At 32.2% G+C, this 12962-nt stretch overlaps 1 protein-coding gene across 2 annotated transcripts in view; it reads right to left on the bottom strand.

Annotated features, from left to right (window-relative positions):
* The window catches only part of PIK3CB (phosphatidylinositol-4,5-bisphosphate 3-kinase catalytic subunit beta), a 178206-nt gene that overhangs the window by 15489 nt on the left and 149755 nt on the right, over nt 1–12962 (bottom strand). For both annotated transcript variants that reach the window (XM_025043589.1, XM_025043590.1), the window contains 3 exons: nt 12865–12962; nt 11915–12024; nt 10682–10760 (listed from right to left, as the gene is read on the bottom strand). The exon at nt 12865–12962 is cut by the window's right edge and continues 114 nt beyond it. In XM_025043589.1, the coding sequence (XP_024899357.1) occupies nt 10682–10760; nt 11915–12024; nt 12865–12962 (287 nt within the window). The remainder of the gene's footprint in view (nt 1–10681; nt 10761–11914; nt 12025–12864) is intronic.

Below are 12962 nucleotides of genomic sequence, written 5' to 3'. Positions count from 1 at the left end.
CGTATGTGTACACGTGTTGGAGGTAACGTGCGTGTTAGTGCATATAATAGTCAGATAACAAATAACAATCACATAAAAGAGGTGAGTTTTGTGAGTTTAGGAAATCTAGTTCCTAAATTTCCTTCCAACAAATTTACGCCTCTTTAAGCATTTTCCTAGTTCTAGCAAAATAAGGTTGGGAGCAGAACTGTCAAACTACATGCTGGCAGCCTGATATACCAACAGACTGCTTTACATCTTCACTATTAATTTGTTTATCCTTTTAAAATAGTACCCTTCAATAAGAAAGATAGTTACAGAGCATGAAAGGTTTTTACCAACACCTCTATCCTTATCGTGACACAACACATGTGAAGTAAACATTGCCCAATTAAAGTGCACTTTGGTTCACTTTCCTGCCTCTTCTCCCACTCCACTTGCAGCCAAACCGGGCAAAAGTCCAACAACTTCCTCTTCAAAAGTAGACAACGATGAAAGCATTCAGTGTCTTGAGAATGGAACACTCACAATGGGAAGGAAAAAACATTCTTGTCAGATAGACAGTTTGACAGAAGTCAAGATGGGGACAAATCCTGACCATCTTACATGGGCCCTCTTTGCACTCAACTTCTACACTTCTTACAAAGGCTGTGACAACAGTAATGTTTACCTTCCTTTCTCAGACTCACTGATGCAAAGAGTAATTTGTTACCTTTCCACTAAAGCAAGAATTAAAAAATAAATTCTACAGTGAGGAGCAGCCCTATAACCCTGCTCTCAATTTCTATCTTCTTTTTTCATCCCTCTGAGACTATGGATATCAGTGTCATTAAAGAACTCCTGCATAGCTCTCTTAAAAGGGAAGTAAACCCCATAGCAACTCAGATGTAAAGTCACAATAAAGACAGCTGTCCAAAATTTAATGTCACATGTATTTATGGGAATGGAGGGGTGGAAGGATGGATGGGCAGGGTGTCAAATCTACCAAAGGCCAGATAGATTTAAATGTTGAAAACATATCAGACTTGACAGAAAAGGCTAACTGCCTATTATTTGTTGACTGAAGAAGGTCAGGGTGTTCTAACATATTGATGGCTTATAAATGTTCTTTCATTTCATTTGGAATAAAAGATGCCAAAAGAGTATTTTGAGACATCACGGAAAAATGAAAATGAGAAATATGCATTTTCATTTATGCTAAAATGGCACTATTATAGGTACTAAAATATTGTGATCAAAGTAGTAATGTACAGAAGGAACATCAGACTTGAGATTGAACTTAAAACAGTGTGTGCTATGTGACCCAGTTTAACCTGAACAACTGGCCAAAAAAACAAAACAAAACAAAATAATAGGAAACACTGGAGTATGTATATTTATAGAAACAGTAAAAATGTTTGGTAAGAAAAAGGTATTAGTTTGAAAATGAACTCAAAAGAATTAAAGTCCTGAATATTTTTTTAAACATGAGGTCAGAGTACAAAAAGCAAGCAAAGATGTCACAAGACAGACAAGTTCCTTTTTCTTGTCAGACACACATTGCTTCCTATTAGACAGATAATAGGTTTATTTCTAGCACTCTCACATGTGGTTGCCTCCTTTTGCCTGAGGTCACAATGAACTTCATTTGATGCTAAATGTGCTTTACATTTGAATAGAAAGTAAAATCAAAACTAAGACAAATGAATTTGGTTGGAGTTAAGCTAATGGAACTAAGGGCAAAGTCTTTAGCTCAGCCTTTTATAACTAAGTAAGATTAATCATATTGGCCTGAATTTGCTTGAAGCAAAAGGAGACCACTGTGTAGCTTATGTGCTAAACTTGGAAAGAATCAATGAGTTATTAGCCTAAGCTTGAAAAGTTTCCCCCATTTTTTATGGTATAAGTCAAGTGAAAACATTTTTGTCTGGGTTTACCTTTTTCAGAAGGGTCTGTAAACTTTTGCTGGAATGAGACCAATACTAAATATTTTAGGTGCTGCAGACTATTAGGTCACTATTCAATTCTGTAGTTAACAGCATAAAAGCATCCATAGATAATATATAAACAAATAGGTTGTGATTGTGTGCTCATAAAATTTTATTTTTAAAAAAGCCAGCCCACCCACACCCCTCTGGATTTATGTTTCTCAGGCAGTTTCTCATAATCACCCATTCCTCTTATCTATGCAGTATTTCTTGAGTGAGTGGTTGACCAAACAACTTGCTACCTATTCGAAACTACTAATTCCATTTTTATATGGCTATATTAGAAATTCCTCCTAATTTTTTTTAAAAAAACACTATCATTTACTGTGTTCAAACGGTTCTTTTTCGATGAACTATAATCTTTCTTCCTTACTCCAATCACATCTTCAATCCCATGAAAGGAACAATACCCACAGAAAACTGTTCTTTCTACTTCAACAGCAAAGTAGAAGTTTATCCTGGAAGGATCTAACACTAGAAAACCTTCCTTGAGAAAGAAAGAGAAAGAGAGAAGTGGGGAGGGGAGGAGAGGAGAGGACAGGGGAGGGGAAAGGAAAAGAAAGGGAAAGAAAAGAAAGGGAAAGAAAAGAAAGGAAAAGAAAAGAAAGGAAAGGAAAGGAAAGAAAAGAAGAAAAGGAAAAAAATCACATATTTTGGGTACCAGAAAACTTTATTACCAGATATGTCTTACCACAATTGTTTTCTCACTTTGGTAAAATAATAGAAAGATGACATCAAGCTTAGAATCTGACAGGGTTGGATTTGAATGTGGCTCTGCAATTTAATATCTTTACAACTTTGATAAATTGTTTAAAATCAGTTAAATCCTAATTTTCTCATCAGTTAAAAAGGAACAACACAACCTCATAGAGTTGTAAAGATTACATGACATGACACATGTGAAAAACCTAATACAATGCCTGGTTTAGTCAATAAACAGTAACTTAAAATTTTAAGTTTAAAAAAATTAAAAAACTAAAATAATTCAAGCATAATCAGGAAACGCTTATAATCTGACAGGGATAATGTCAATTACAACTTTTTCCAGCCACTTTATGGACTAAGTTGCTACAGACACTAAAACATATTTAAAAAATGATAGGTAAATAAAGTCAAAATGTTTTTATAAATAATTACAGTTAATAAAGAAAGGAAACCTCTAGGTCCCAGAAATACAGAGATTGTCCACGGTAGTGGCCTAGAAAGTTACTGACTTGGTTAACATTTTAGCTCCCATGAGAAAAGAGACAGTCTTGAGCCTATGAGAGGCAGGATCTGGACCTGAGATCCTACACAAAGTGGGGGCTCTGAAAGAGCAGTCAAATGTATGAAAAAAAACTACAAAATGTCTGCTTACAAACTAGAGCATATGGCATGAAAGTTTGCCATTTACCCTGGGTACTAGTGAGCAATAAAAAGAAGTTTCAAGAAAGTGCAGAAACTGAAAAAACCTCACATTCTCATAAGATCCTATAAGGTATCAGGGCCTAAAGGCAAAGAGTTAACATAAAAACTGGTTGATTGTGTGTAAAAACCTTGGGGAACAGCACAAACTAAACACAAACTCATATTGGGGGGATACTTTCACACCCTAGAGAGCAAAACACTCTCATAAAAAAACGCAATCCCCATCAATAATCAATTCAAAACCAAATATTATTAACTACATAAGGAAATGTATAAGATTAAGCAGATAAAAGAAAAGATGCCAAGAGACAAAACAGAGCAATATGAAAGAGACTCTAAAAGGATGAGAGACATGAAAAAGAACAGAAAGTATTTAAAAAGTACAATATTAAAAAAAAGGCATACAGAAGCAAAATCAAATAAAACTCCTATATATATACAGTCATTGAAATAAACACACTACATTGAATATGCAAGAAACTTGACAATGTTGAAGAGATAATTAGTGAACTGGGAGACAGAATACAAGAAACTATAAAGAATGTCACATAAAGATAAAAATATAAGAAATATAGAAAAGATAGGTTAAGAGATATACAGGACAGAACAGGAAAGTGCAACACACATCTATTAAAATTGCAGAAAAAGATGGAGAATGGGAGAACTACAATGTTAAAGAATATGAATACATTTTGTAGAAACTAAAAGATGTGATTTTCTTTGATTGAAAAGACACAATGAGAATGGGGAAGGAAAAATAAACGAAAAGAAATCCGCACAGGGACAAACTGTGGTAAAACTGCAGAAACCAAACACAGATTTTTTTTTTTCCCTGGAATGGGGTTAAAAAATGAGATTATTTAGATTGACAACAGACTTTTCAAAATTAACAACAGAAGTCAGAATACAGTGTAATGTCTTCAAGGTTTCTAAGAAAAGCAGCTATCAATTTAGATTTTTAAATTCTATAACCAGGTGATATCATCAAAAACAGGAAGTTAAGAACCTCTAAAAATCCACTCTTCCATAAAAGCAACAAGAAAATTGGCAAAAATTTTTCAAAATTAACTATTTCAGTAACATGAAAAAATACCAGAAAGACTTCCGGTAATCTAGGGAGTGTTTATTGAAGAAAAGAGCTGTATCTCAGTTGTGTTTTACCATAACCTATTCCATCACCTCCACCAATCAGCAATCTTAAAGACAGGTCAAGTATCCAATCAGAGGAAGTTGACAATGAACAGTCCACAATCATGGTGAAAACAGCAATCTCATAACCAGTAGAGGGGGCAAAATGGAGTTGGAAGTTCTTCAAAGCCCCATTTCTACATGATTGTCATTCTTTGAATTCTCTAGTGCTTCCCAGGAATACCCCAATCACAATTGTTTCATTGACCTGACTTAAACTTCACCATGTGCGAACTGCCTTTTACCTGGGGGTGTTTCTTGAAAATAATCAGAATCAACTGTTTAATACTGCAGTTGTCTAAAGGATAAATAATAGTTGGGGCAAACAATAGACAACTTAACCAAAAAGCTTAAAAGGAGATGCCAGAGAGTGACATGTCCACAGGGTACAATGAAAAACTCCAACATATTCATATAAACCTAAAAGGCCATTTGCATGGCCTGGGTTATGTACAGGTACTGGAAAGAACTTAGGAGACCCAAACTCTCACCTTGCTAACTTTGAGGCTTTGCACAAATTAAAGCTAAGGCACAGTTCTGAACTACCTGGCTGATTGCTGAAGGCATGCCCCAGCATCGATACACAGCCCCTGTGTAAAGACTGGAAGACATGGATTCCAGGCATTTAAAGAACTCTATATTAAATCATTAGCTGAATAATTAACTAACCAAGTAGAGAAATCAATGACAACAAATGGCAAAGAATATATATCTTACATATTTAGTTCAAAAAGTCACTAAATAAACAAACAGCAACAATAAAAATCCTCAGAATCTGATTTTCAGAGTTGCCAAATTAAAGTGTTAGTTTCAACAACAAAAAATCATGAGACATACAAGGAAATAAGAAAATATGACCCATACACAAGAAAACAGCACCCTATAGTGTCTGAGAAAACTCAAATTAGACAAAACATATTAGACAAAAATTTTAAAACACCTATTTTAAGTATGTTCAAAGAACTAAAAGGAACGATGTCTAAAGAACTGAAGAAAAGTATGAGAATGATGAATCATCAAGTAAGACTATCAATAGAAATTATTAACAATGAACCAAATAGAAATTCTGGAGTTGAAAAATACAATAGCTGATATATAAAATTCACTAGAGGGACACAAGAGCAGATTTGAACAACCTTAAGAAAGAATCAGCAACCTTAATGACATGTCAAGTATCCAATCAGAGGAACAAAAGAAAAAAAATAAAAAATGAACAGAGCTTCAGGGAAATGTGGAATACCATTCAACATACAAACAAGAACATAACAGCAGTCTCAGGACAGGAAAAAAGAGACAGAAAAAATATTTGAAAAAAGAATACCTGAAAACTTTTGAAATGTGATGAAAAACAATAAGCTACACATCTAAGAAGCTCAACAAATTCAAAGCCAGATAAACTCTAAATAGGATTAGACACATTATAATCAAACTGTCAAGATTCAAAAAATGAGAATCTTGAAAGCAGCAAGAAAGATAACATTACTTACAGGGACCCTCAATAAAATTAACAACTGATTTCTCATTAGAGGCCAGAAGGAAGTGGGATGATTTATTCAAAGTGCTACAACACTGGCAACTACAAATTCAATAACTAGTAAAACTATTCTTAAAAAACAAAGGAGAATTAAGACATTCTCATTTAAATAAAAACAGAAAAAACAAAAGCTGGAGGACTCAACTTTAAAACTTGCAAAACTTCAAAACTTACTGCAAAGCCACAGTAACCAAGATTGTATATAAAGAACATGTAGATCAATGAAACAGAACTGAGAATCCAAGAAAAAACCCTCAGTTTAGGCAACTGAATCAACAAGAATGCCAAGACAATGCAACAAAGAATAACAGTCTTTTCAACAAATGATGCTGAAATAACCTGATATCCTAATATAAAAGAATAAATTGGATTCCTTCTACATACCATATAAAAATATGAAATAAAAATGAATTAATAGCTTCCATTATAAAAGGTAAAATAAAATTTTTAGAAGAAAACACAGGTGTAAATCTTCATGACAGTATATTAGACAATGGTTTCTCAGACCTAACACCAAAACACAAGTAACCGAAGAAAAAACAGACAAATTGGACTTCATCAAAGTTTAAAACTTTGTGCTTCAAAGAACAATATCAAGAAAGTGAACAGACAACCCACAGAATGGGAGAAAACGTTTGTAAATAATTTATCTAATAGAGGTCTACTATGTAAAATATATTAAGGATTCTTATAACTCAAAAATTGAGACTACTCAATTCAAAAATGAGCAAAGGACTTGAATACATATTTCTCCAAAGATATACAAGTGACCAATAACCTGATGAAAAGCTGGCCAACATCATTAGTCATTAGGGACATGCAAATTAAAACCACAATGAGAAAATTGACAAAATTGCAAGCAGAAATTAACAAATGCCAATTACAATGGGAAGTTTAAACATACCCCTGAAGTAACAAATTTAATGAGAATTTAGACTTGAACACAATTAACAAATTTAATATAATAGGCTAATTTATAACCTTACAACTAATAATTATAGCATCTGGAATCTTTTCGATCACAAACAGGATGTTTAGAAAAATTGGACATATATGCTAAGGCATAAAGAAATTCTTAAGAAATGTGACATTGATGTTATACATACCACATAATCTGATAATGATAAAATTAGAAATCATAAAAACATAAAAAAAGCTAATGTATTTGGAAGTTAAAATAATTTAAACTATTTCAAGAGTTGAAGAAATAAAAATGAAAATTATGAATCATTTAGAATAAATTCTATATAGTTTGATGTAATATGAAAGTGCATAAATAAGTACAATTTAAAACTTGTAGGGTGCAATTAAGGCAATAAGTAAAATTTATGGTTTAAATTATATGTATGAAAAGAGAATGAAAATTAATGTTCAAAGTGTTCATCTCAAAGATCGAAATAGTAGAATAAACACAAGAAAAAGAAAGAAACCAAAAAGAGGTAATAACTGGTAAAAGAAAACACATAAAATTAGAAACCCATTCTTTTAAAACACTAAGAATCAAACCTCTAATAAGACTAATAAGGAAAAAACAGTGCATATAAAATAATTTTATACATGCAAAAGGAGAAAAAGAGCAAACAGAGCAGAGATTTTAAAATTACAAGAGGATGTTATAAGAAATGTATGGTAATACATTGAAAATACTAATAATGAACTGGGCAATTCTTAGCCTCAAAACTGACTCAAGAGGGAAAACAACTGAAGAGTCTAATAAGCATTAAGGAAAATAAGTAATCAAAAAAACCTAGACTCAAAGCAACACCAATTCCAAACTTTTGCAGAAACAGAAGAAGAGGGGAAAGCACATCAAGTTTAAAATTTGCAAAATAAAATATAAGAGAGTACCTTTAAAGATGTGGTACATATATACAATGGAATACTACGCAGCCATAAGAAAGGATGAAATATTGCCATTTGGGACAACATAGATGGATCTTGAGAGTATCATGCTAAGTGAAATAAGTCAGACAGAAGAGAGCAAGAATCAAATGATTTCACTCATATGTGGGATATAAAAGAGGAAGCAACAAATGAATAAACAAAACAAACTTATACAGAGAACAGTATGGTGGTTACCAGGGGGAAAGGGCTGTAAGGGGAGGACAAAGAGGATAAAGGGAGTCAAATATATGATGACAAAAGAATGCAAGGTATAGATGATGTATTACAGAATTATACACTTGAAATGCATATAATGTTATTAACCAATGTCACCCCAATTAACATGTTTAAAAAAGAGAATACCTTTAATATAATTTTACATGGAAAGTTTTTTTAAATAATATAACAAAAAGAATAATCCTTAAAAGAACCTAAGTAATTTATAGCAGAGAGAAAACACAATACTTTTAAACACTGAAAACATACTCACCCAAACTACTAACAAAAGAAATGCAAATTACAATTCTACACGATACCATGTTATAGCCATTAGATTTGCATAAAATTAACTAGTGCAAGGAGATATTTCTGTGTGGAAACATAATATTGGTACGACCATTTGGGAAGGCATTTGGGCAACAGCAGTAAAGTTGAAAATACATCTTATGACTCTGCAATTCCACTTCTGGCTATATAAACTAAAGGACTCTTCCATATGTAAACAGATTTAGTAGTGTGTAAACTGTAGGGATTTTTTTTTGGGGGGGGGAAGGGTGAACACAAACAATTACTAGTAAAGAAATGGATAAATTTTTATATTTATTCAAAGCATTAGTAGCAAAGTAAAAATAATGAATTAGAACTTCACATAATAATCTTGATAAATCTCAACAAAATGAGAAAAAAGTAAACTGCAAAAGTTACTTGTAATATACCATTTAAAGTTTAAAACATACAACAGATATATAATATAGAGTAAAAGCACAAAAACATTACAGCTTTAGAATAATGGTTAATTCTGAGATGTGAGTAAGGAGAATAGGATGAAAATACATTAACTTTATCTGCACGTTTAATTCCTTTTAAGAAAAGTAAATAGGGAAACATGCTAACATCTGTCATTTAACTGCTAAATGTGTTTATTAAATTTAGATATTAGAATATAAAAATTGCTTTAAATTATCTTCTATACTTTCATATTGGAAACACTACACAATTTAAAAATACAAAGAATTAGGTAAATGATGAAATTAATTATAAAAGTTTAAAAACTGTATGGACCTGCATTCATCATGAAACATGCTTAATGTTTTTCTCTCCTTGATTAAAAGAGATGCCCACTGTAGAAAACTACAGATATGGATAAAGGTTGGCGGGGCGGGAATCACCTTTAATCTCACCACTCAGAAATGACTATTACCATTTTAGTTTCTGTCAACAGTTCAGTGTATCATAGTTCAGTGAATTTTTAACACAATTGAAATAATTTTATAAAACTACTTTTGCATCATACTTATTTTACACTTGAAGATAAGTACTTTCTCTAAATTGTTAGCAATTCTCTATAAATAATATTTTTAAATACCTGAGATATTTGGTCACATGGAAAACCTAATAATTTTTTAAACTTTTATTTTACTATTTCAGCAAATGTTCAAAAGGATGGTCCAATTTTTTAAATTTTAAATAAAGCAAGGATGAATGTCTTTGTGCATAAATCTGTCTACATTTCTAATTTTAAAGTAAATTCTGAAAATACTTGCTACAGAGACATTTATAATAATTTATAACGGTATATAAAAATACTTTCATTTCTGTTGCTCCAATAGTGTCCTAGACTAGATTATCATTCAACAAAATTTTTGCTAGGAAATCAATGGTATCCAATTGTTCTTGTAATTTGTACTTCTGCATTGGAACTGACAGTGTTCACATAATTATTAGCTTATTTATTTTATATCTTGTATAAATAGCTTTTCCAGATTTTTTCCAAATATTTATTTTTATGAGTTCTTTAAATATTTAAGATTATTAGATTATCATCCCCTGTACTATTCATTATAAATATAATGCCCAGTGTGAGGTCTGACTTTTAATTTTGTTGGTTGACATTCAAATATTATATTTTTATGTAAACATATCAACATTTTATTTGGAATTATCTTTATTTGCTCTTTACCTTAGAAAATTTGATAATAATTAAGCTTTTAAAATCCATTATGTTTCCTTTTTTTCTGTTGCCATAAACCTTCCTTGCTCACTGTCTACCCTAAATAATGGTGGCAAGCTAAAAACCCTAAGAGCCTACCTAAATTCTTCCCTTTCAAGTAAGCAGAGGAATCAATATTATTAGGCCAAGTAAGTGGAGGGGGCAGTCCTTTCTCTGGCCTTGTCACTCCTATGACCATCAGTGCATGCTCCCTGATAGCAACTTTAAAACCTTGGGTTAAAACATGACTCTTGCTGTCTGTCCAGGCTTTAACAGAAGTTCAAACCTACTTCTTCTTTCCAGAATCACCATCACATATGTAATTTGATACCTGATGAGGTTTAAATAAGATAATATACTCGAGAGTACACTGTAAACTGCAAAATGCTATATAAATATTATTCTGAAAAAAGTTAACAATAATAGCAGGAGGGAAAGAATTAAAAAGTTTTTAAAATTTTGCTATGGAAGAAATAACAACATGAGACAAAAATAATTCACTAGAAATCTCACCGAAGATCAAGACCAGCTTCTTTCCACAGTAAATCCATCAAGCGCAGCATTTGGAGTGTCAACATATCCTGTCGTAAATCTAAGGGGAAAAACCCTGCTTTATTATAAATGCTTTTCATTTTATGACTACTAACATTAATTCAAAATTAGCTAATTCAGCTAGAATTAACTAAAACCGTTGACAAATACTGTGCTTATTTTTTCCCAAAATTTCAATGCTGATCATATTCGTAATGTTAAATACTAGGTTTGTTAATTAACAAAGCCCTGTAACACTATTTCAGAAATTAAGTATAAAAATATTTTAACTGTTTACAATGTGTAAGCTATTATACTATTTGTATGGATACTGTAACACTGTTCTAACACAGTAATGCTGTATTACAGCATCCACATAAATTCGCATTGTTAATTTTTTTCCTTCTTGTTTAAAGATGCACAGGAAGTTCTTAAAAATCACATAAGTAGTAATTGCACGATGAGTTCATAAACTAGTAATAGTTTATTTTGTTTATGATTTCCAAGCATAATTCTGAGGTAACAGAGGCTGTGAAAAGTAGTGACTTCCACATAATGACATTCATACAGTCAAGTGGTGTTAAATGTCTGGCAAAACACTACAAGATCTTTTAAAAATAGTTGTTAAGTATATATTATGGTAAGCACATTTACTTATGTTAGTTCACTTAATTCCTTTTAAGAATCCCAACATATAGATGCTATAATCTTCATGGACACAAAGAACCTGAAGCTCAATTAATTTTGCCTGACTTGCCTTTAGTCACACAACTAGCAAATGTTAGCAGTCATGGCTACCTTCTGGTTGGTGTGGTTACTTCAGAGGTATTTCCTTTATAAAATATGGGTCAGTAAGATATTTTATTAAAATACAAAACTATGGCAGAAATATCAAAATTATCACTGAAATAAGATATATGAACACATTATTGAAAATGCTCTGTTGTATGTCACAAACTTGTCACGAAAGGAATAGACAGACTTTGTATTTTGTAGGAAAAAAGGAGTTTTATTAGAACAATGTAGGTAAGTAAGCTGTAGAAGTCAATTTGGGGCTAAATTTAGAACATGCTGAATTCAACCTTATGACCATTGATAGCTACCGATACTGGCTGCCATTGTGACACATTTACATATCACCTTTCAGATAAAGTAAATTGACAACAAATGAAGAAATACTAAGGAAATTGGCACTGTAAAAACCTCAGTACATACCATCACCATTTTTAAAAATCACTCCGACTGAATCCTCACCAAACACCTTGTTGTTGTACACCAGCCACAAAGGCTTCATTTTAGAATCCATGTATTTACACTTTTCAACACTGAAATCAAACAAGGGGAAAATTAGCCCACTTCAATTTAAAGATATGGCAAGACTATAATTTTGCCATGATAGACTAGGCTTGGGAGAACCCCTTAACTGTTCCAGTCTGCAGAAGTCAGAACTAGAACATTTTCTCTTGATAGAAAAGAAACCAGGATGACAGCCTTGGTTGACATGTAGTGATGCCAGATGGGCTGGACTGAAAACCTAGGTTTGCTCTTCTCACTACCTACATTTAAAATTCCTCCTTTTCTTTCCTATTCTTCCTTAACTTCATGTTGTTATATATAGTCAATAACAGAATATATTATTGGATTAAAATTAGGATTATTAAGAGTTCATTCTTCATTTCTTTAAAAGGGATCAGTTTTAAATACTGAATGCACATTATTACTTTTCCATTACTACTTCTGTAGAAAATGAAAAAGTGGGAAATAATTTTCCATATTCATTCAAGATCTCATTTTGAAATAGAAACGTTAATTAGTAAATAATTTTAAAATAAGTTAATTAGTAAATGATGGTTGCCAATATTTTGCTTACATAGGATTTTCAACTCTTAGAAACCAGTAATAGAAAACAAAGTCCATACAACTGAAAGGAAATTAACTTGTAATACCTTTCACTAACCCAAGAGGTAAATTTAGCTAGCAGACATACATCCTATTGAACACAAAAAATCAACTTGAGGACTTTAAGATTTCTCTTCTTTAATTACATTCCACTTACTGGGCTAACAGCTGGCTCTATTCCTCCCCCAAGGCAGTCACTTAGAAATCCTTTCTTTATTGCTATTTTCATGGGCGATTTAGTGAGCACAGCACAGACTGTCACTTACTAGAGTTCTGAGAGGATGACACATGGGTTCAGAGGTGACTGCAGGTCAGAGAGGGCTTCCCGGTAAGCATTCTGTTTTAAACAAGTGTGCATGGCCTC

Source organism: Pteropus alecto, unplaced genomic scaffold (genome assembly GCF_000325575.1).
Source record: "Pteropus alecto unplaced genomic scaffold, ASM32557v1 scaffold92, whole genome shotgun sequence".
In the NCBI taxonomy this organism is placed as follows: domain Eukaryota; kingdom Metazoa; phylum Chordata; class Mammalia; order Chiroptera; family Pteropodidae; genus Pteropus; species Pteropus alecto.
The sequence above is the reverse complement of the archived record's forward strand: the minus strand, read 5'-3'. Positions and strand labels throughout refer to the sequence as shown.